We start from the raw sequence: 22,007 nt of genomic DNA on the forward strand, positions 1-22,007 counted from the left end.
CCTCCGAACCTCGAGTTCCCCCGTGTGCGACGGGATTAATGTCACTTTTTGTAGAAATCTATCAAGAATCTACAGTTTTTCTTTTCCTACATTCATGAACACGATATACATACACATTGGTCGGAAGACATTCGCAAGGTTCGCAAGTGTTATTATATCGGAGTATATTCAATGAACAAAGTGCTTCGCTTCGTGCCAAGAAGCCGCTTCATAAATCGAAAGTTTATGCGGACTTTTGAGTTAATTCGTTTGGGGTACGGAGTAGGAGTCTACTCCGACGGTGGGGGCTTAGGTTTCATCATCATCACCTTTCATCATTTCGTCAATCATCAAGAAAAAAAATACGTAAGGCATGGCTGTATGGGCATAGTTCCCTTTGCCTAAGCCGTTCGGGGGGGGGGGGGGGGGGAAGTACCGCCCTACCGCCGTTGTCGCTGCTGTTATTGCAAAATAAAGTTTTACTTTGATACAGACTCATGTGATATTAAATTGTTACAATGTCGTTTAGTTTTGGTTCAAATCCTACTACACAAAGTTCTGCCTTTGGTTCAGCTGTTAAACGTAAGTTCTTATTATTTGATTTACGTTCTTGCTGTTTATAGGTTATGAATAATGCTACTGGTTTTAAAAATATTAGTGTAATATTAGGAAATGTGAAAAGTATATAATATGTTACTGTTGTACTGTGCTTTCCTATTTTTGCCTCTCACTAAGGAATGACTTCAAATATTACATGTGCAGCAAGCTTCTCATTTGGAAGCACCAACACAGCCACAACAAGCACTTCTGGTTTTGGAGGCTTTGGAACAAATACGACATCTTCAGGATTTGGGACATTTGGTGCTACTGCTACAAGTACAGGTATGTATGAAGCTTCAAATCAATGTAGGTTTGTTCACCTAGGATAAGAAGCTAACTTTTAATCATATCTATCATCAATGATTAGTATCAATTTGGAATTATGCATTCATATTTTTAATTTGAGTTTAAATAATGACAAGAAAATGAACAGAAAGAAGTTATTAACTGCTACTATTTTGTTTGGATAAAGAAGCATGCCATATGATTACTTTAATTATAAATTTATTGATAATGTAGGGTTATTGAAGATGATAAAAGTGATAATTCTTAATTGGGATATTATTTTTTAGCAACCCCATTTGGTGCATTGGGCTCCACCCCAGCCTCCACAGCACCATCTTTGTTTGGTGGCACCGGTTTTGGGGCCACTGCAGCTAAACCAGCTACAGGTAAGTCAAGTTATATAATGGGGGTCTTCAGGTAAGCAGGGTATTTACTATACAAGTATAAATTCTTTCAAGGGTTAATGAACATGATGTTAAGAAATAATTTACTTACTATTATTGTGTAAAAAACATCTATAAAATTACTAATAATTTGTTCAATCAGTTATTAAAGAGATAATAATAATTGCACTTTTTCTTTATAATTTTCAGGTTTTGGTACTGGAGGCTTTGGCACTGGTACCTTTGGTGCAGGAACAGGTTTTGGCACTGGGACTTCAACATTTGGCAGTGCAGCACCTAGTTTTGGCACAAACACCCTTGGTGCCAACACATTTGGCGGCTCAACACTTGGCACTGGTTCCACATTTGGTTCAACATTTGGAACCAAACCAGCCACAGGTTTCGGGGGTTTTGGCACTGGATTAGGAACTACCAATGCATTTGGACAACAGCAACAGCCTCAGGTACTTTATTTAAGTTGTTATAAGCAGGCAAAAACTGATTGCTTTCCTCTCATGGGCGACAGAGGTTAAGGGCAAACATATAGTTTAAAAAACACATTTTACACTGATTATTTTAGAGATTTTATTTGTTATTGTTTACCTCTTGTTTTATAATATGTTTGAAAGTTCATATTATTATCACCATAAATGTGTAACTTAGTGAGACATCTTTCCTTATGAGTACTTGTGTGAGTCAGGATGGAACCATTTTAAGGGTGGTATTAATAAACTAATCTCAGCTTTGAGACTGCCCTCAAGATCATGTCAATGTGACAGTTCTTGTATAAAAACAGGGATTTGAGCATGATCTTAAGGGCAGTCTCAGCTGAGATTAGTTTATTAATACCACCCTTAATAAAGAATAAATGTGACAACCCTATTTGTCTTATTGTACTCTACTGGGTAAGCATGGTTCTAACAATTGCTTTCCAATTTCATTCAGAGTTTTTGCACCACCACTCCTTTGTTTTTTTAAGGTTTATGAAATTAAACATAGGTATTTATTGTAGAACATCATGTTATCTGTAAATTCTTGAGTTTTACACATATTTGTTGCATGTATTTCAGCAACAGCAGCAAGCGGGACCATCATCAGCGCAGGAGGCCCTGGTGGCAGCAGTGTTCAATTGCTGTGTGTTTGGAGACGAGCGTGACCAGGTTCTCGCCAAGTGGAACCTGCTCCAGGCACAATGGGGCACTGGTGAGTGTGACAACTATTATACTCTTTGTAGAAAATTTGTATAAAACTCTTTCTGTTCATCTATGAAATTTTCTGTGCGTTTCCACATCTAAAAAAAAGTTACAATGTTAACAGTCTTATAATCTGTGAACAGACTATAAAAAAAGCTAGTTTTCCTGCATCTCTAGTTTTCTTTCACCAACAGGATTTGAACCTCATCATCCCCCCCAAGCCTGATCTGCCACTGTTCTAAAGTCATTCAACCTATTGATGTGCATTTATAATCTAATGATTTCAGTTCCTTTTTTGTCCTCTTTGTTTGAGTGTTACAGTGTGTAGAGGGTGGCGGAGTAGGCCTAATTTTTTATTATTATTTAAAGCAACTCGAATGGCCAATGCAATCTTTTTACTGCTCTATGCCTCATACTCTGTGCCTAGCAGCAGGATGTATAATTACAAATTGACAATGTTTACATCTTACTCTGACAGTGATTACGAGATTGGGATATATCTGTTCTCATGTTATAGGTAAAGCATACTACAGCGCTAATGCCCAGCCATTGGAATTGACCGAGTTGAACCCGCTATGTCGGTTTAAAGCTGTCGGCTACTCGCGCCTGGGAGGCCGCGAAGATAAGGATGGCCATGTTGCTATGCTCTTCAATAAGTCTGAGCAGGATATTAAGTGAGTAATAAATATTGTTATTTGTTATTTATTTATATACAAATGAGGAGTATTAAGCTGGTGTAATATTACAAGCCTTTATATCGTATGTGATTACATACGATATAAAGGCATCGTATTACATCTGTGTTAAACTAATATGGGGTAGAAAAATAAAAAATGTTTATTTTTTATTTCAGAAACAATCAACAAGCACTAACAACATCTATATTGGGTCTGCTTGGCAATAAACCCAATTTGCAAGTGAACATAGACTCCATCAAAGCTGTGTCGGATAATAAAAGTCAGGTATGTTTTCGTTTGTTGATAGACTTATGGGAACAAAGGAAATATCATCATCAATTTGTTGCAACTTACACCTCATGACGTCACCATCATCTCGTACAATCTAGAATAGACATTTTACGTTGGGTGCAGCATTTGCTGCAGCAGGTGATGACTGTACATTCTTTGAATGTTCGTTCACAGGGATGTAGTACAGCAGCTATTTAATTGCAGGTGGTGATCTTCGTGTCGGACCGCGGCGCGGGCGGCGCGCACGTGCCGGCGTCGGAGCTGGCCGCCTTCCTGGGCGCCGGCGCCGCGCGCGCCGCGCTGGCCGCCGCCGGCTGCCCCGCCGCCGCGCCCGGCACCCGCCCCGCGCCGCGCCTGCTGCAGCACTACCTGCAGCACCCGCCGCCAGGTACGTCCTGCTGCATCATATCAGCTGGCCTAAAGAGCCTACAAACCTTAATAAAACCTTAATTGTTTTTTGTGTATTTAAAATATCTATTGCTATTTATTATTTTTTAAGACAGATTTATTAAAGATTATATTTAAAGCATGTTAGGGTCCATGTTCCTTTAATTATAAATTATTTAATATTAATATTCGCACGCTGTATGGTTGAGTGATGGACTTTGTTTGTTACAATATATATTTAAGATCTTTTGTACCACTCTAGAGCGAATAAATTTTATTTCACTTCATTTCATAACAATTAGATAATACAAAACTTAAGAGCAGAACGCTGTCGGTTTTACTCACAGGATAAGTCGCCTGTCCAAAAAATTCAAACGTGAATAATATGACATAAACCACTACTGAGCTGTAGCAGTGAAGTGTGGTATCGAATAACCGGGATCCTATTTTTTATGAGTTCGCCTATATGTAAAGTGTGTTTCGCGGGTCAAGCCGGCTTCTTTTGTTGTTCTAAGCAATACTAACCGGGCTGATGAATGAATCTTTTGTTGCAGGAATGGATCTCCGATTGTGGAAGCAAGCTCAAGCTGATAATCCTGACCCGGAGAACTACATTCCAGTACCTATGATTGGATTTACTGAGGTGCCTTTCTGTTTTATCGGTTTGAAAGTAAAAAATAGAAAACTACCTGTTCTATACAGACAGCTCGGGGAGCTGTGGCTACTTAGTTCATCGTGCGATGAATGTACCTCCTCATCCTTAAATGAGATGTAGTCGTGCGTGTGCTTATGTTATGAAATGCTACACAAGTATAATCGACGACTATTACAAATGTTAATTAATCCTCTAATGTACAAAACTACAAAATATCCAGCCAGTCGTATTTGTATATCCACATACCATAATCATTCAACTTTAACGTATTTACAAACTAAAACTTGCCTAGTGAATAAAAATTTTCCCTTCGCGGGTTGAAAGGTCAGACAGGCAGTCGCTTCTGTGAAAAACTAGACCTGTCAAATCTTCAGGTTAGTTAGGTAAGTTTCTGTGAGAAACGGGATATGACGATGACAAACTAAAACTTGCAGCAAGCATTTTCCGATGAACTGAAACCGTTTGACCTGTTCACAGCTAAAGTTCCGTAGTCGATGCCAGTCTGAGGAAGCGAGCCTGCAGGCCAGCTTCGTGAAGCGCGCGGGCGACACCCTCGGCGAGCTGCGCACGCGCCGCGCCGCCTCCGCCGCGCGCCTGGCGCACCTGGCCGCGCGCCTGGCGCAGCTGCGGCACACCTTGCTGCAGGTAGCGGGGCCTTGCTCTCCTGTAATAACAACAGGGCATTTCACTGGCTCAAAGATAAATTATAAAATGCTAAACTAAAATTAGAAGTCAGTCTAAGGTGATCAAAAATTGATCTCATTTTACTTTTAGAATTATTTTCAAATTTTATTTATGAATTCTTCTCTCGTGTAGGTTGTGAGGTGGGGTATCAATCTCATCAACCTTGGTGTCAGGGTTTCTATTGAGCCGCCAAATGCTCCTGACATGGCTCATGTAACGACTACTTACTTACGACTACTTACATCAGTAAGTAGTAACCGGGACCAACGGCTTAACGTGCCTTCCGAAGCACGGAACATCTTACTTTCGGACAATCAGCCTGTAATGTCCTAACCAAACTAGGGACCACAATTTATGAATTAAGTAACAATGAGTACGACTTTTGACCGCTTTTGTTGTTGACGTCACGGGACAGTATTTCCATACAAACTCCAAAGAAAACTTTCCTTTTGACGTTTCGTAAAAAGTGTAAAAATACTGCAGTATGACAGCGCAAATAAGCGATCAAATGTCGTACGCATTGTTACTTAATTCGTAATTAAAATTTGGCAGCAAATCGTGGAAAGAATAGAAAAATACTCATTTTAACGTAAAGATAAAAGTATAGTTAGAATTAAAACCCCACAAAAATGATAGCTAGGTTTGGACGTGGAAATGGTGTAATGTAACGACTACTTAAAGTAAGCAGCGTCCATATATATTAATTTATTTTGTTATTGTGTTTTTCAACAGGTGATCGGCCGTCGCGAGATGTTAGGCCGCGTCGGCGCCGCCCTCTCCCCGGAGGAGGAAGCTGCGCGCGCGCGTCTACATGAGCTCGCTTCACAGTTGGCAGCTCCGCCGCTGTTCAATGTGAGTCACTTGACATTCATTTACCAACAGCATGAAAATATTGATTTACTATATCGCCGCCGGTAGATGGCGTTGCGATACAATTGTGAATCTAAACCATCTTAAACTATAAACTATTCTAATCCATCTACCGATCCACGTAAACACAGAAAAAAAATCGGTCGAGCATTTGATTTTATTATTTAGATTTTCGCACCTTACTATTATTGTTTAGGATTACGAAAGTATTATATAAACTAAAGCGAAAGTTGATGGTAGGGCTGGCTGAGGAAAACCTAGATGGACGTATATTGTTGACCAAACTGGAGATGTCCTTAGAAAAGGTTTAGTACTCTGAACCGGCGTGTGTGCGTATGAAACGATTGATGAATGTGGAGGAAGCAAGAGAAGTGTGTCAGGATCGAAGCAAATGGAATTCCATAGTTTCTGCTTACCCCGGTGGGAAATAGGCGTGAGTTTATGTATGTATGCATGTGTATGGAAGCCAGTAACAATTGCTCTTTGATAGCCATGCCAGCTATTTATTCCGGACGTTTTTAACTAATTGCTAATGATTGCTATTAGTTGTCATAGCATTCCCGGCGCAGTTCTGTCTCTATTTAAAAACTTCCACTAGTGGCCAGTACGCTTGTTGTAGATGATATCAGCCTGTACATGTCTATCCTCTTTTGATGTTCGAGATCGGAAGGTTCCGAAAGTGGTACTGTGACGTATATAATATGTGTACTGGTCGCGAGTCCAAGACAAAAGCTGGCCGACTATAGCATATAGATGTCTTTGGAAGATTCCAAAAAGTAAAAATTAAAAACTCCAATTTTAAAATTCTGTATGTTCTGGGAGCATATGAAAAACATAGAACACGTTCAGCTGCTTCTCTTCCCGCGCATGTCGTAAAAACCGACAGAGGGATTGTGTCCTCTAACATGATGGACTAATGTTATGGGCGATAGGCTGATCCCTTATCACCATAAGGTTCATCATATCCATCTTTGGACTTCGTATCAACAGTGGCTGCAAGTTGTCTTTGATTACTTGTGGCTCTGCCCACCCCATTAGGGATTACGGGCGTGAGTTTATGTATGTATGTATGTATGTAATTTTAAAATCTGCTATAAATATCTTAACAGCCAGCACACGTCTCAGTACAGTCATGAGCAATATCATGTACCCACTTTAGAACCCTGTCGCACTATCATAATATTTCACATTTAATGAGGCTTACGGTTTAATTTGTCAAAAAAGTTAATGTGACATGGTTGCAAAATGTATACATATTAGTACTCGTGACCGTACCATACCTCTGCTGTAAAGTAAAAAAAAATATTGGGTATTGGTAGGGGGCTTTAGTAGATATAGTGATATCTGCCCAAGCTGATAGTGAATTCGGTAATTAGATTAGTACTTCAGCGGACCACTTAGGTTTACCGCAGAATTAACGCGTATAATAATCATATCAAAACGCGTTGTCATTTTAATCTAAGTATATCATAAAAGGAGAAACTGACTGACTGACATATCAACGCACAGCCTAAACGGCTAAACGTAGGCACTTGAAATTTGGAAGAGACGTAGCTTAGGTACCGTAGAGGTGCACTAAGAAAGGAATTCCCGGAATGCCCACGGGAACGGGAATTAGCGGGAAAATCCTTTTGTATGACTAATCTAAACCGCTTAAGTTAGACGCTTGAAATTTGGCATGCAGGTACCTTAGTTAACATATAGCTTAGTTGCAACAGGATATTGCAAAATTCCCACGGAAACGGGAGTTAGCGGGAAAAAACATTTGTATGAAAAAATCGAAACCGCGTAAGATAGATGTTTTTAATCTAGCATGCATGCATACCTTAGTAAATATAAAGTTTAGTTATGGCTGTATTTTGAAAAATGGGAGTTAGCGGGAGAAAAATGTTGTATGAAAAAATCTAAACTGCAGAAGTTAGATGCTTGACATTTGACATGCACTCCCACACACACAAAGATCTCTCTTTTATAACACGCCACGCGGACGAAGTCGCGGGCAAAAGCTAGTATGTTTATAAATTTAGTCCGTTTGGGGCATGTGTGATGTCATGTAGTGGCCAGACGGTGGTAATGCTTATCGTTATCGCTATCAGTCAGAGATAATACACAGCCTTGTCTGGCTCATAGTTTCACGTGCACGCGTCCTTCGCGTGGCCGTAATAGGTTCTTTATTTTGTACCTGCTCTTTATAAAAAAAAACTTAAATTATCCTGTCTCCCCGAAGGGCTAATCATCCCCTCAGTATTCGGTACGATGTCACTAACACCCATTATAGTATACACTGCTTGTTTGTCAACAAGCGTTTTGCAACATTGCAACATAAAAAATAGCTTTAAAAAAAGGTTTTTAAAAATACTAATTCTTTACTTTTTTAATTAATTTTATAATAATCGATCTATCTCATACTGTCTGCTGTCTACACAGCAGTGTTAAAATGTGTGTCGATTGATTATTTCACCGTAGACTGTAGTAAAGAAACGCTTATTGTTTTGCCACTTCGCATATACGTATAAGTGAATACTTTAAGTAGGTAATTACAAAGGTTACAAACACGTCCGATAAACACGTCCGAATACTGAGGGGGATGATTCAGACCGTGATTCTGAGTTAATATCGAGTGGATTTCATGTATTTTCAATCATATACTTTCGTAACTCAGAATCATGGTGTAAATGATCCCTCAAAGTTTTCGTTACGATTTCACTAACACCTATATACACCCTCTCCTCGACCGCTATGTTTAAGTCCCGTGTAATAGGGCGAGCCTATTGTCAATACACGGCCACATATCCTGGAAACCACGTGATAACAGTAATCTATGATCCAAACATATACAAACCCGCAAAGTCGAATTCAGTGGTTTAAAGCCCGAGCGATTCGAAACCGTGATACTACGGTGTAAGTCACGTGTTCTCCGTACAACAGATCACCTGTCATCATATGGTTCATCATAACCGTCTTAGGACTTTGTGTCAAAAGTGGCTGCAAGTTGTCTTCTGATTATGTGCCTAACACGTATACTTTGTGAGCTATCTACAAGAAAGTGAAAGAGATAGAGATGATATAATATTAAACGTGCCTTTTTTACATGACTTATTGTAGATTTGCCGCAGATGGCATTAACTACTTGGGCGGACAAACGGGGAGCGCTGAAGGCTCTCACCCGGTAGTTGAAGTATAAACTTAGTATAATATCGCACGTGTAACGTACTACTCGTGTAAAGTTTGTACAGATCTTTATCTACTCTCACAGAGCTAAAACTAGTTTGCGTGGCACAGTGTACCTACATAATCCGATAGAATGTTATTTTATACATTGATAACGACATTTACGCCGTAAGAGCTAATTTAGGAACGGCTTAAGGCCTCCACTCATTCGGAAACGTTAAATGCGTAGAGATGTGATTTAACACGTTGACAGTCCCCATACAAAATGTTTTGTGTGCGTCAAGCTAGCGGCCTCAAAAAAAAATGGGCACGAAAAAATAATTTGACCATACCAAAAATTAGTACTCTTATTGAAAAAAATAGTACCTGTTGTAAAAAAAATAGTACCATCACGGTTCTGGATTTATAGCCATGTTTTATTGCACTTGCTAGCTTAACGGTGAGCGCAATTTGGCGAGAGTTAACGAAAAGGTCTTTTGCTTTGATTTAAACGCCAAAAATTAGTACCGAAATAGTACTCACCCCCTGCAAAATACCGAAATTAGTACTTCAACGGTTCCAAAGTTATAAAGGCAGTTCTTTGATCCCGCTGGCTTGACGTTTTGAAAATACCTATTATCTGGGGAACGCTTGCATACTGCAGTATGTAACTAATGTCAATAAACTCGTATGAAATAGTACTCCCTACCATCATCATTTTGATCCGATTCTCTTTGTAGAAATATGTTAAAAAAGCAGTTATTAAATTATTTTTTATTACACATAGCTTACGTGCCTTACAGCGCGCCTTACTTTGCAAGGGGCCTTCAAAGCATACTTAAAGAATTAATTAGTCATTTCCCTGATAAACTATTGATACAATAATAAAAACAAAAATTCATAGCGTGGTACTTATTACATTACTATACAAATAAACGTATTACTTAAACGCTAGGTTTATTCAGTTACTATCTCAGAACTATTTGCACGAGTCTCTGAACTTATTGCCAGCAATCTTTAATGTAGATCCGTTATCACGTAATGCGCCTGATATCTGGTTTCAACCGGTTAAGAACGTTTGATACACATGATCGCGGTTTAAGTCATGCAGGAAACGAGTGTACACCTGCCACAATGACGGTATCATGGTGAAACTTACCCACTGATAACAATATCACTACGTACTATACGTTGCCGAAAATAGCGACAATAATGCTATATGTAATAAATACTATACTCTTCTAAGATTAAAGACTTCATCGGTTTGTTATCTGAATTTTATATGTAAACGAATTTGTAGTTAATACACATAATACAATCAATTTGTAGTTCTTGTACCTCTAACTAAAGTTGAATTGAGCCTGGGCGAAAGGTTGGGTTATGGGTGGCCACTGCAATTTTATCTAATTTTCGACCCAAGCCCTCCTACCGCTACACTTATAACTCAAATGGGACTCTCTATTGTGCTTCTTGCAAGAGGACTTTCAAAACTAAATTTGGTTTTGCTAGTCACGCCCGCGCCCATGCAAGAGCCCAGGCTAACACTAGCTAAGGGTGTCGCCGTCGACGGATACGTCTGGGAGGACATCATCATCATCATCTAATTTTCTACGGAGATAGGTTGCCTGCGACCTGGTGACCTCCCCCCCACCCCTCAATATAATAGCTAGATCCGCTCCTGCCCCAAAGTCTAGCCCACTCTTTTCCAGAAAAAAAGAACAATGTAATGAGTCTGAATTACAAGCAGCTGTAGAACAGTAGAATAGATATATCCATATATGATATAAACAATTAGAATAGAACTACGATCGAGCTTATCCAATTAGTACGGCAATCATCGTTTAGAACATTGGAACTGAGTTAATTGTGTCATTCGTTAATGACATGTGTTAGTTATCTAATATCCAGTGTAAACCGGATTTTTGTACAACGATGGTCTAGAGGTGGTCACGCTTATTGTTTTGAATGTTTTTCTGGAACAGGAATTGAATCACTCCACTTAATGACATTGTGGGTTGATAGAGGACATTCCAAAGTATTTGATTCGGCCAAACCATCATTATCATTATTTGCAATCATGTTCACGGGGAAATTCTTAAATTTGGCCTTATATACAAAGATCTTTACAAGATAGTAATAACTGACTAAGACACAGACACACAGAAAAAGTGTACTTATAGAGTTTTTGGCATCTTCAACGGTTGAGGTACCGGGAGTTAAAATGGCCATATCGAAGCAATTCACCAAAGCAGTATTCCTATTTGACATTTGTTTGCATTGCGCATTTAATTTTACATGCGCAAATGTCAAATTGCAATATTGCTTTTTTAGATGAATTGCATTGATGTGGCCTTCTTGGCACCCCCCCGCGTTGTACCAATGAACATAATTATATTTATAAAATAATTAAATTATAAAATAATGTACCTATTATGTAGAGGATAGTCATCATCACTAATTTAAGAGGCACACTCTTGAAGGTGTAGCATTGTCCATGATACTTTTTTAGGGTAAAATGTGGTGGTTTCCCTCTTGCTTTCCGCCCACCCTCTTGCCTTCATATTATATTACATATTTGCCTGGTGCATATTTTCGTATTTGTTTTAATATCCTCCTGCGGGCAAGACTTCCAGATACGATAGTTAAACAATGGGGTTTAGATTTTAAAAGGACTAGTCATAGACCTAGATATATGTACCTAAATATACAAATAGTGGCGATAATTTGTCTGCTAATGACAGCTCCGTTTATGAAACAGCTAAAATGTGTCACTTGCTACTTTTTAATGGCATTGTCAGTTATCTGATACCAAGTTGAAGCTAGATTGTCAACTAATGATGCTTTAAAGGTGTTAACGTTCATTGGTTTGATAGTAATTTCTTTAACATGGAATGAGAAAAAAACAGAATGGTACTCGCCGCGTCTCTTCTCTTCCCGGTTCTCGGACATTTTTAGATTCTATGACTTAGAAGTTGACCATATGATCATGTGCACCGTATATGATGGATCGACTCAAGCATGTGTTTATTGTTTATAGAACATTATAATATCTTGAGTAAAATTGGAGACTTTTTATCGAAATTTTACATTGATAGCTCTATGTGCTGTCCTTTACTAACGATAAGTGCAAGAAAGAGATAAACCTAGTTTAAGGCAACTGCCGAAATAAAATAAAGTTTGTTTGCCAGAATGGGTGCCGTTATCACTTCTTAATGACATGTGACAGTTATCTCATATCCAGTTTAAACTGGATTGGCGGTTAATGATGGCCTCGGGTGGTCCGTGTATGATTGGTTCGATCACCACAAGTTTAGTGCATGTTTCAGCATATAGGTACCTATTTTATCTTGCCGTGTATGTGTGTAGCGCAGAGTGAAGTTCTTTACTACTTTCTTTCACTTTATTGGTCGGCAAAACTTTTAAAAGTATATAGGTGCTAATTCCTGTTAATACCATCTAATTTTATTTTAAGTTATATCTGTCCTTTTCTTATCCGCCGAAAAGGAAAGGGACGGGTAATCGACAAGCATAAAATTTATGGAACACACGTCAATTTTAAGCACAAATCTAAACCAACCGTCTAAAAATTTTACGTCAGTCAATAACCTGACACATTAATTTACTCATTCTTCCTAAAATTAAGAGCTGTGAATCATCCGTCCCTTTCCTTTTCGACGGATACGAAAATGACGGATATAACCTAAAATAAAATTAGGCGGTGTCTGCAGGAATCGGGGCCACTATCTTTTTAAGTACATAAGATAAACTTTGAAAAATAAAAAGGACTCAAAAAAGAGTTTAATTTTGTACAAAGTTACAAAAAAAGCTGATATAATTATATATAAAACGCTTTTTATTTTAAATCTCTAACTTCTATAGTTAAAAAAAATAGACGTAGTACTTAGTTTTGCAGGCCAGTTTAATTTATTTTGCTGAAAAATATTTACCCACTTCTTCATCAACGAATGTGATTTTTTTCATTTTGCCCGCAGGGTCGCCTGAACGAGCTACTATGCGCTGTGCGGCTACAGCGCAGCGCAAGCGCAGGTGCCCCGCTTGAGCGGTATCATCTTGATCCAGGTGAGAATTATACAGGGTGTTAGGGACATCGTAACGAAAAAAAAAATGGAACGCCTATTTGATTGAACTAAAAACGATGGTGGGTGTTTTTCTTGTCGCAAATGTTTAATTAAGATTTTGAATTTTTACTGTGCCGCAATGTAAGTCGAACAACGCGGCACACAGACGTTTAAACCTACGCACGGCTTTACGCGTGCGTGCGTGATACGATGTTGTATCTAGGTAGGAGTTTTCATTCTCTTGTATTTAGATGCTTAGTGGTGCAACGTTTAAAAATGTTGAGTTTGTTGAAGTAGAACACCTACTGCCACGATTTTTCACGCACGGTACCTACCTACCAGTTATTAAAACGTTCCTAACTTATTAACAATAAAAACCCTACTCTTGCCTTACCTTAATTGTTATTCCTTCGGAAGAAGTACCTAGGTAGGTACCCTAGAACATGTCACGTCACGTAGGTATGCAACATCGCGTTTCCTCCGCGGTAGGTAGGTATCACACGCACTCACAAACACAACACCTTGCTCTTTAATAAACATCAACAATCTTCCATACTTTTGTGCAGTAAATGGTCTATGATCTATCATCATAGTCGACACTACTCATTTACAGAATAAAACAAACACAAAACACTCACAAACACGAAAAAAATATCCTCGAAAAACATCACGCGATTCGGGTCAAGCTTAGTATTCGACTGAGCGGAAGCGCGCGGCGGCGTTAGCGCAAAGCATCAAAGGCGTGCCGACGACGCACCGGCCGCGGCCGAGTCGAGCCGACGACTAGACAGAGAGAGAGAAGTATGTTTATGGTGCAAGTGACAGAGAAAGAAATAGTATCTGTTCGTATGCCTACTTTATTGGCGAGCATTGCCCTTGACCCGTGCGCCGGCTATTCACCTGCGCATAGCTGAAGTTGTAGATACGTTATTATTAGTATTGATGACATTGATAAAATTTAATAATTAGTAATTTTTATTTGTTTATTTAAAATGTGCGTTCTATGCAGCTTAAAACACAATATGGGACTAAAAAAAATCTATTTTTTTTATGAATTTTGCGACAGGAAACTTCACTTGATACCTATCAACTCAAAGAAATACCTAGTATCTGTTCGTAATGCCTACTTTATTGGCGCGCGTTGCCCTTGATCCGTGAGGCTATTCACGTCTGAGTATCCATCAAGACAGATCAAACAAGCCCTAACTCGGAGGTTTTGCGTCCCAGGATCCTTTAATTATGTCTTAGAACCTTCTTGGCCTATGTGGTCCAGTGGTTGAGCGATGGGATGCGGAGGGTCCGGGTTCGTATTCCGGTGGGGACATATCACAAAAATCTGTTTATAAGGCCTTTGGTTGGGACGTTACAGGCTGATCACCTGATTGTCCGAAAGTAAAATGATCCGTGCTTCGGAAGGTACGTTAAGTCGTTGCTCCCGTCTACTAGGTACTTATGTAAGCACGTAGCCGTTACATGAATATTGTACACAGAACAGGATAGGTTTAATTAGTTCTTTACTGATGATTTAACAATGAGATTTAAAACACGAATAACTTAGTATGTACTTAGTACCTCGGTACCAACATGTAACAAGAAAAATAAGATCACTCCTCTCGGACAATTTTTTTCTTTGAACATGCCGACATTGCCTACGCGGCGGAGTTGCCGAACTATCGATAGGTAGATTATCAATTGTTGAACTTGAAAATTGTCTAAACTATCGAAAGTAGTGATAGTACATTTAGATCGATACTAGCGATAGTACCGATAGGTCTTGCTTTGTAACAATAATGGGTATTGATCTAAAAGATCTATCGATAGGTACCTACTATTGGTTTTTTTTAACTAGGTATCGATAGAATATCGATAGGCAACACTCTGGCGGAGTGTCCGCCGCGAATTCTAGACGCGATCTCGCTCGATTTTTGTGTAGCGAGGTTTTGCGTAGGTACTTACATACTAAGTTGGTGGATGGTTGACAAAGTAGGTAACTAATTATCTAATCTGTGGTGGATGTGTTAGTTGGTTGTTAGTTATTCTAATGACACCAAAGAATACAATTATTTACTGTTTCAACTGTTTTAGGTAGATAATGGCCCCGATTCCTATGAGTAAATGAATGAATAACCCGGTCGAATCAAAAAGGTATCTCGGTGGTATGCAAACCGTTTGACGTGTGCTGTCAACTTAATTCTGTCGGTTGTTTTAGATTTCTGCTTAAAATTGACGTGTATTCCATAAATTTTATGCGTGTTGAATATCCGTCCATTTAAGAATAAGAATAAAATAAATTTATAATTTACGATAGACAGAGAAAGAAATAGGATCGGTTCGTAGTGCCTACTTTGTAGGCCGCGCCGCCGCCGCGCCGCCGCCGCCGGCGTGCGGCGCGGGGCGCGCGGAGCGGGGCGCGCGGTGCGTGTGGCCGTTGACCCGTTCGAGCAGCTGTTGTCTCCATTACATCGAAAATTTTCGATAATTTGTCATTATTGTTTTTTTTATTGAAATTTGGGTTCTATGCAGCTAAAAGCACAATATGGAATTGAAAATAATTAAAAACAAAACTCAAAATTTCATGAATTTTGCGACGGAAAATTCCACTAGATATTAACTCAGAATCATGGTCTGAATCATCCCTCTCAGTATTCGTTACGATGTCACTAACACCCGGTATAGTGAAACTTGAGTATAAAAACCCATTCTTATTTTTTTATTTAAATACAAAGAAGAAACTGAGTGGGTGAGTGATCGATGAACGCACAGCCTAAACTCTTTACATGTCGCATCTAATTATTGGCTTGATAACTACTCATCGCGCCTGTAACCCCGAAAGGGTAGGCAGAGGTGTATAGTATTCCACTCGTCGCCTGCTATGTTTAAGTCACATGTTAAGGGCACCAACATATCCTGGAAACCATGTGATGTCAATCTACGATCAAAATGTGAATTCCAACTCATGAAGTCGACCTCAGTGGTTTAGAGGTCGCGCCCAGGATGTGTTCGAACATAACAAATATATCATAAGCTTGGGACTATATAGTCCTTGGGATTTGGATTGGGATATCCAATAGGGTAGTCAGATGGACATCCATCATAAGATGTATTTCGACGTGTGACGTGATGTGATGTGTTCAAACTATAAAATAAATGGTTTTTATTGTCACAGGTGCGCAAGAAGACGTGAAACAGTTCCTCTCGCTACAACAGAAGGGTATGGCGCATCTCATGGATACGGCGAAGAAGGACCTTGTCGCACTCAATACTATAGCGGAGGGCATGGCTCGCCTAGTCAGAGCTTAGGTATCGACCCCTCACGTGTAATGTTATTCTTCGATAAACACATTGGAATTCATGTACATAGACACACTATGACAAGAAAAAAACAATCTGAAAAGCCTCCCGTCGGATTTTCACATTTTCCCTCGTGCCTCACATATGGGACATACATGTTTCAATTTTATTGCCTCATAAGTGGTTCATACACAGTCAATGTGTTAAGGTTTTGTAACTCCGAATCAAAAGAATACCTCGCTAGTGTACAATCTATTTAACGCGAGGTTGTATTTAATTCGTGCGGGTTATAATATTCGTTCTAACATTGTAGCATTACTTCCAAAAAAGTTTCAAAAAGTGTTCGCTAATTCATATTTCAGAAAAGTGAACCATAATAGACTTCACAACACATGTTATTACATGTTAAATTGTATTTTATCTTCGCGAGCAATTCTGTAATTACCAGTTGCTTCATGGAGGAAATAATTTGTCAGATATTCAGATCAGACTAGAAAAAAGAAAAGTAGGCATTCATCGTACAATATGGTTACATACAGTCTAATTATATCAAAAATTATATAAACATTAGTAATTTATAAGTGCATAATAAAATTATATAATTGAAGGACTTTAAACACTCAATAGGTGCTCGTGCAAGTACTCTCGACAGTCTTTTCAAGACTTTATACAATTAAATAGGATGTACACACCACAAAGTAATCAAGTAAATAAAAGTGATATTCTGATATTATCATATACCTATAATAATTTATACCAGGGGGTTAAAAAGGCCACACCAAAGCAATTAATCTCAAATAGCAATTTTGCTATTTGACAGTTGTTTGCATGGCGCACTTTTATATGCTTAGATGAATTGCTTCAATGTGGGGTTTTAACCCCCCAATTAAAATTCTCATACACACCACCTATCAAGTTGGTCTAACAGCAAGCTTAGTAAGGTATGGGTACTTAGTTCATCTGGCGTTGGATGTACCTGTGACTACCCCAATTGGGATATAGTCGTGTTATGCGTATATTTTCATAGCTAAATCTGATTCTAAATATCATCACGGGTTGAATGCTAATCAGTTTGTTAGTAGGTGTTATGAACATTATAGGATTATAGGTAATAAAGAACTATTACGCATTAGTTTCTAATTAAATTAAATTGTTAGTTTCGTATGGATTTGACTGATTGATCATTACGAGTCTCAAAAAGTCTTGGTTGATACCTTGTCACGATAAGGTTCATTCATTATACCCAGCTTAGGACTTCCTATCAACAGTAGCCCATTAGGGTTTTATGTACATACGTTTCTAAAAGTCTAGAACACCTTAATTTGATATTTTACAATAGCTTACATAATATTGAAAATATCTCAAAATTCGTGTATCGTTTCCCGAGGTTATCACTTCTAGATTTATGTACCTATTGACGTCTCAAGGGCCTATTAGTCACCAAAGATGTACTTTACTTCGTACAGGTGTTAGTGACATCGTACCGAATACTGAGGGGGATTAAAATTTACTTTTGCGATGGAAAATTTCACGTGATATTAACTCAGAATGATGAGCTGAATAATCCCCCTCAGTATTCGTTACGATGTTACTTACACCCCATATCAGTACGTATGGGTGTTAGTTACACCGTAACGAAAACTTTGGAAGATGATACAGATAATGATTCTGAGTTGATATCAAGTGGAATTTCCTGTCGGAAAATTCATGAAAGTTGAGTGCTTTTTAAAATTATTGTCAGTTCCATACTTTGCGACGGAAAATTCCACTTGATATCAACTCAGAATCATGGTCCGTATCATCCCTCAAACGTTTCGTTACGATGTCATTAACACCTGTATATATCGCAATGGTTTGGGATATATAAAATAATGAATCGGAAGTAGATATGAGAAAATATCTAGCATGTGTGTGTAGATCTCAAATTCTACCATTATTAGTTTGCAGACAACTAAAAATGGAAACTGGTAACGATTAGTAAATGATTACGGAGCAATTATTATTCACGTCTTCATATATACGTATTTCATTTGTCTTCTTTATATATTTAGGGCACTTTATTGTAAAATGTTTTCTTGAAAGTGCCTGTCAAGGTAAGTTTAAAAAGTATTTTTCATCTATTAACTTAAGTCTGTGTGAGACTGTTAGGTTACCTATCTTTAGATTATTAAATCAATTGAATTGTAAAATTGTTGATTATTCCATCGAATGAAATAAATATAACTTTCCTATTTCTGTATTTTCTTATGCATGTTTGGGAAATAAAGAAACTGCCTATATATTTCGGGTAAGACGTTCTGTGTTGGATTGGAAGCAAATAAAAAACATAAATATTATCTTCTGTGTATGTCGTCAAATCGGCGAGATGAATTGTGTCCTTTCTAAAGTGATGGACCATTATATGGGCAGTGGACTTATCACCTGGCACTTTACGGTTATTATTAGCATTCACACAAGTTATAAGTTGCGCTATGATTGCGTGTGCTTCTGCACACCCCATTAGGTCGACTGAGACATGTAGGGTCTTATCTAATAACAAAAGCGACCAACTACCCCTATCCCTACCCCTATGTCCGTCACGTAGTGATAAAAATGACCCTGAATATGTGCAATTGTATCACAAGCAGCATTCCAAAGATGACGTGACAAGATTTTTTGTTGTAAAGTATTTTCTAACGTTACAACCGTGTTTGTACAACTAAATACATAATTTTGTAACAAGTTGACTCGTCTGAAACTTGTTTACTCTATGATAATTATGTGCTGAATATGATGAACAAAAGCAACATGATCAAATATTTGGTTTTGTGATGTTTACTTGCACTGACTCGGGACTTTGACTTGGATTTTATTGCATGTTTTAAAACCTTTGGGTTGGGAAATAAGATCAAAAAAGTTAAGTTTAAATAATTTATTTACAAATAGAAACTAACTTTTAGTGCTTAAATCTAATGGCAAGTCTGTGCGTCTGACTAGTTCTTCAATAGGTTTACATTCCAATCTTTTGGAGCATAAGTTTAAAGGCATTTCTTCCACGGGAGCATATTTCGGCTCTTCTTTTTCTTCTACCATGATGACGTCATCAATCTGAGGTTTTTCTTCGTAATTGAACACCTTTTCAATGACCGTCGGCCTCAGTACTGGGTAGTGGGCGTTGTTGGTGTAGTAATTTCTATACGCGTGTTCGTACATCTGCGTGTATTCCAGGTAAGACATTTCAGGATGCGGGACTCTTAGAGAGTACATGGGTTCGACCGGCGGAAAGTAAGGCATTTGACTGTGGGAGGAGTAAGCGATTGAAGGCATCGCTGGTTCGGACAAAGATAGGACGGAGTTGTAAGGGGTCGTAGGCGATAAAGTAGGTCTTGGTGGACTGTATGCTAATCTTCCGTGCAATGGCGATACGGATTCTAAGTGTGTATAAGTAGAGTTGCTTTCCCTCAGCGGAGAAAAGGCTTCAGAACTATGAACTTCGTCCGAAGACTCCCTTTTAGCAGCTTCTTCAGTAGCAAAGTGTTTGTAAGTCTTCACGTGCTTTCTGAGGCTAGAAGGGTCGGTGTAGCGCTTGTTGCATCCAGGTACTTTGCAGCAGTAAGGCTTGTCGACTGTGTGTGTGCGGGTGTGCTTGAATCTGTCGCTTGAGTTTGAGTACGCTTTGCCGCAACCCTGTTGGCAAACAAACAACTAACATGAGTTGTATGTTTATTCTGATAGACGAGATAACGCAGGGAGATGATGACAGTAAATTATATTGCAAGTTGTAATGATAATAATATTTTTTAAACAAAAATGTTGGACATTTTATACGTGAGCATAACTTAAAAAACATCTGCCAACTTAATACCGACTGTGCCTGTAAGTACAACCTACCTCATAGGGACAGATGTATGGCTTCTCTCCCGAATGTGATCTGAGATGTATTTTCAGATTTTCAGCCCGAGAGAAACTCTTGTGGCATTGGTTGCAAGTGTGAGGCCGCTCATTTGTATGTGTGCGTACATGCACTAGCATTTTATACCTGTTGACAAACAAAATATTCTTTATTACATTTTGATTATTTACTTATTTGTATACTTATATACTGCACTGTTTATTCCGCTGCATTGAAACAGATTTGTGATAAGGTTCGTTGCACTAGAAGAGGGCATATGGTGACTGATTCTATTACAGATTTTATTACCAGTATAACGGTAAACAAATATTTTTTTGTTTAAATTTATTATTACTTTCATTTCAGAATTTACTATAAAAACTTTGAATTCATTATTTTAAGTAAACAAAATGACAAGAGAAAAGAATAGGAATCCAATGCAATAAGGATAGCAGTAATGTATGTGTAAACATACACAAACCCTACTAAATAGATGCAATAGATGTGAACTAACCGTGCATTGAAACCTCTTTGCGGGCGGCCGCAGCCCTTCCAGCCGCAGTAGAAGAGTCCGTCGCTGTGCGCGAGCGCATGTACGCGTGCCACATGCGCGGACAGGCGCGCGATGCTGGGGTAACGCGCGCCGCACCCCCTCCACCCGCACGACTCGCCCTCGCCCTCGCTTGTGTTGCGCTCGGGGGATGACCCGCCCGAAGAATCCTCATCGTCGATCTGTAAAGATATTTTTTGTTAGGTGTTTGCATTTTAAGGGAATTATGGATATTTTGTGTTTTTAAAATGGGGTGGATTTTCAAACTAGTATTTGAATTATAAATTGTTTTTTTTTATAACAAATTTTAAAATGGATAAACTTTTTTCGAATAATTATATTTTTTTAAACTATTAATTTTGCTTAAAAATGCTTCTGGATTCACTTCGCACCTGAGGCGGTAAGGGTGGTAGGGCGATAGGTCTCGCGAGATAGGGCGCGAAACGCTCAGCAGGCATCCACCGAGGTGTCCTGCACGCCTCCTCCGGCAACTCACGTCTCCATTGCGGAAACACCAACATCGTGATTCACTTCACTAATCACCAAAATTCGTACGTTCACTGCGCGCTCGCAATGGACAATGATGCCTAACGCCCGCGCCGCTTACTTATAAAACGTCTCGGCATTGATAAGGAGTGGACGAATCCCCCGCGAACAAGCCATTTATTTCCAGCTCGCGGCGCTTGCTTCTGCGAATCTAGATACTGTACTACGTCATTCTACAAAGAATGTTGCTTCAGAAAATATTTATTATTTTCCAAAGAGACTGTTTTGATTGCAGTTAACTGCATGGTACAATTAATCCACAATTTTTTCGGCACGCAAGTGGTGGTTCTTACGAATAAGGTCCATTTTGGTGTAAATATTCTTTGTTTGTGTGTTCATTGGCAACTGTGAGTGGAGCGTTATCAGAAGCCGCCCGTGGCGGCCGAGGGCCGGTTAATACCGGTGCGATAGGCCCCGGTTCAGAGGTGACTGATACGCCGGTGGTATGAAGCGACCCCTTACTGGATCTTATGTCTTCATTTGAATCTACAGACTGTGTAATGTTTCTTAACATTG

General features: G+C 38.9%; 2 protein-coding genes across 2 annotated transcripts; one reads left to right on the forward strand and one right to left on the reverse strand.

Annotated features, from left to right (window-relative positions):
- Positions 1–385: 385 nt before the first annotated feature.
- LOC126381390 (probable nucleoporin Nup54) lies at positions 386–18,755 on the forward strand. The gene is made up of 13 exons (XM_050030877.1): positions 386–561; positions 742–861; positions 1,152–1,250; positions 1,458–1,711; positions 2,318–2,450; positions 2,958–3,114; positions 3,294–3,402; positions 3,613–3,796; positions 4,350–4,438; positions 4,928–5,095; positions 5,867–5,986; positions 13,147–13,234; positions 16,400–18,755. The coding sequence occupies exons 1-13, from the start codon at positions 498–500 to the stop codon at positions 16,531–16,533; spliced, it is 1,719 nt and encodes a 572-aa protein (XP_049886834.1). The 5' UTR covers positions 386–497; the 3' UTR covers positions 16,534–18,755.
- A 665-nt stretch (positions 18,756–19,420) lies between these two features.
- On the reverse strand, positions 19,421–21,550 carry LOC126381460 (zinc finger protein GLIS2-like). The gene is made up of 4 exons (XM_050030940.1): positions 21,338–21,550; positions 20,910–21,127; positions 20,395–20,542; positions 19,421–20,190 (listed from the first exon to the last, which is right to left on the reverse strand). The coding sequence occupies exons 1-4, from the start codon at positions 21,464–21,466 to the stop codon at positions 19,453–19,455; spliced, it is 1,233 nt and encodes a 410-aa protein (XP_049886897.1). The 5' UTR covers positions 21,467–21,550; the 3' UTR covers positions 19,421–19,452.
- Between the last annotated feature and the right edge of the window lie 457 nt (positions 21,551–22,007).

This window comes from Pectinophora gossypiella, chromosome 3 (genome assembly GCF_024362695.1).
Source record: "Pectinophora gossypiella chromosome 3, ilPecGoss1.1, whole genome shotgun sequence".
NCBI lineage: Eukaryota > Metazoa > Arthropoda > Insecta > Lepidoptera > Gelechiidae > Pectinophora > Pectinophora gossypiella.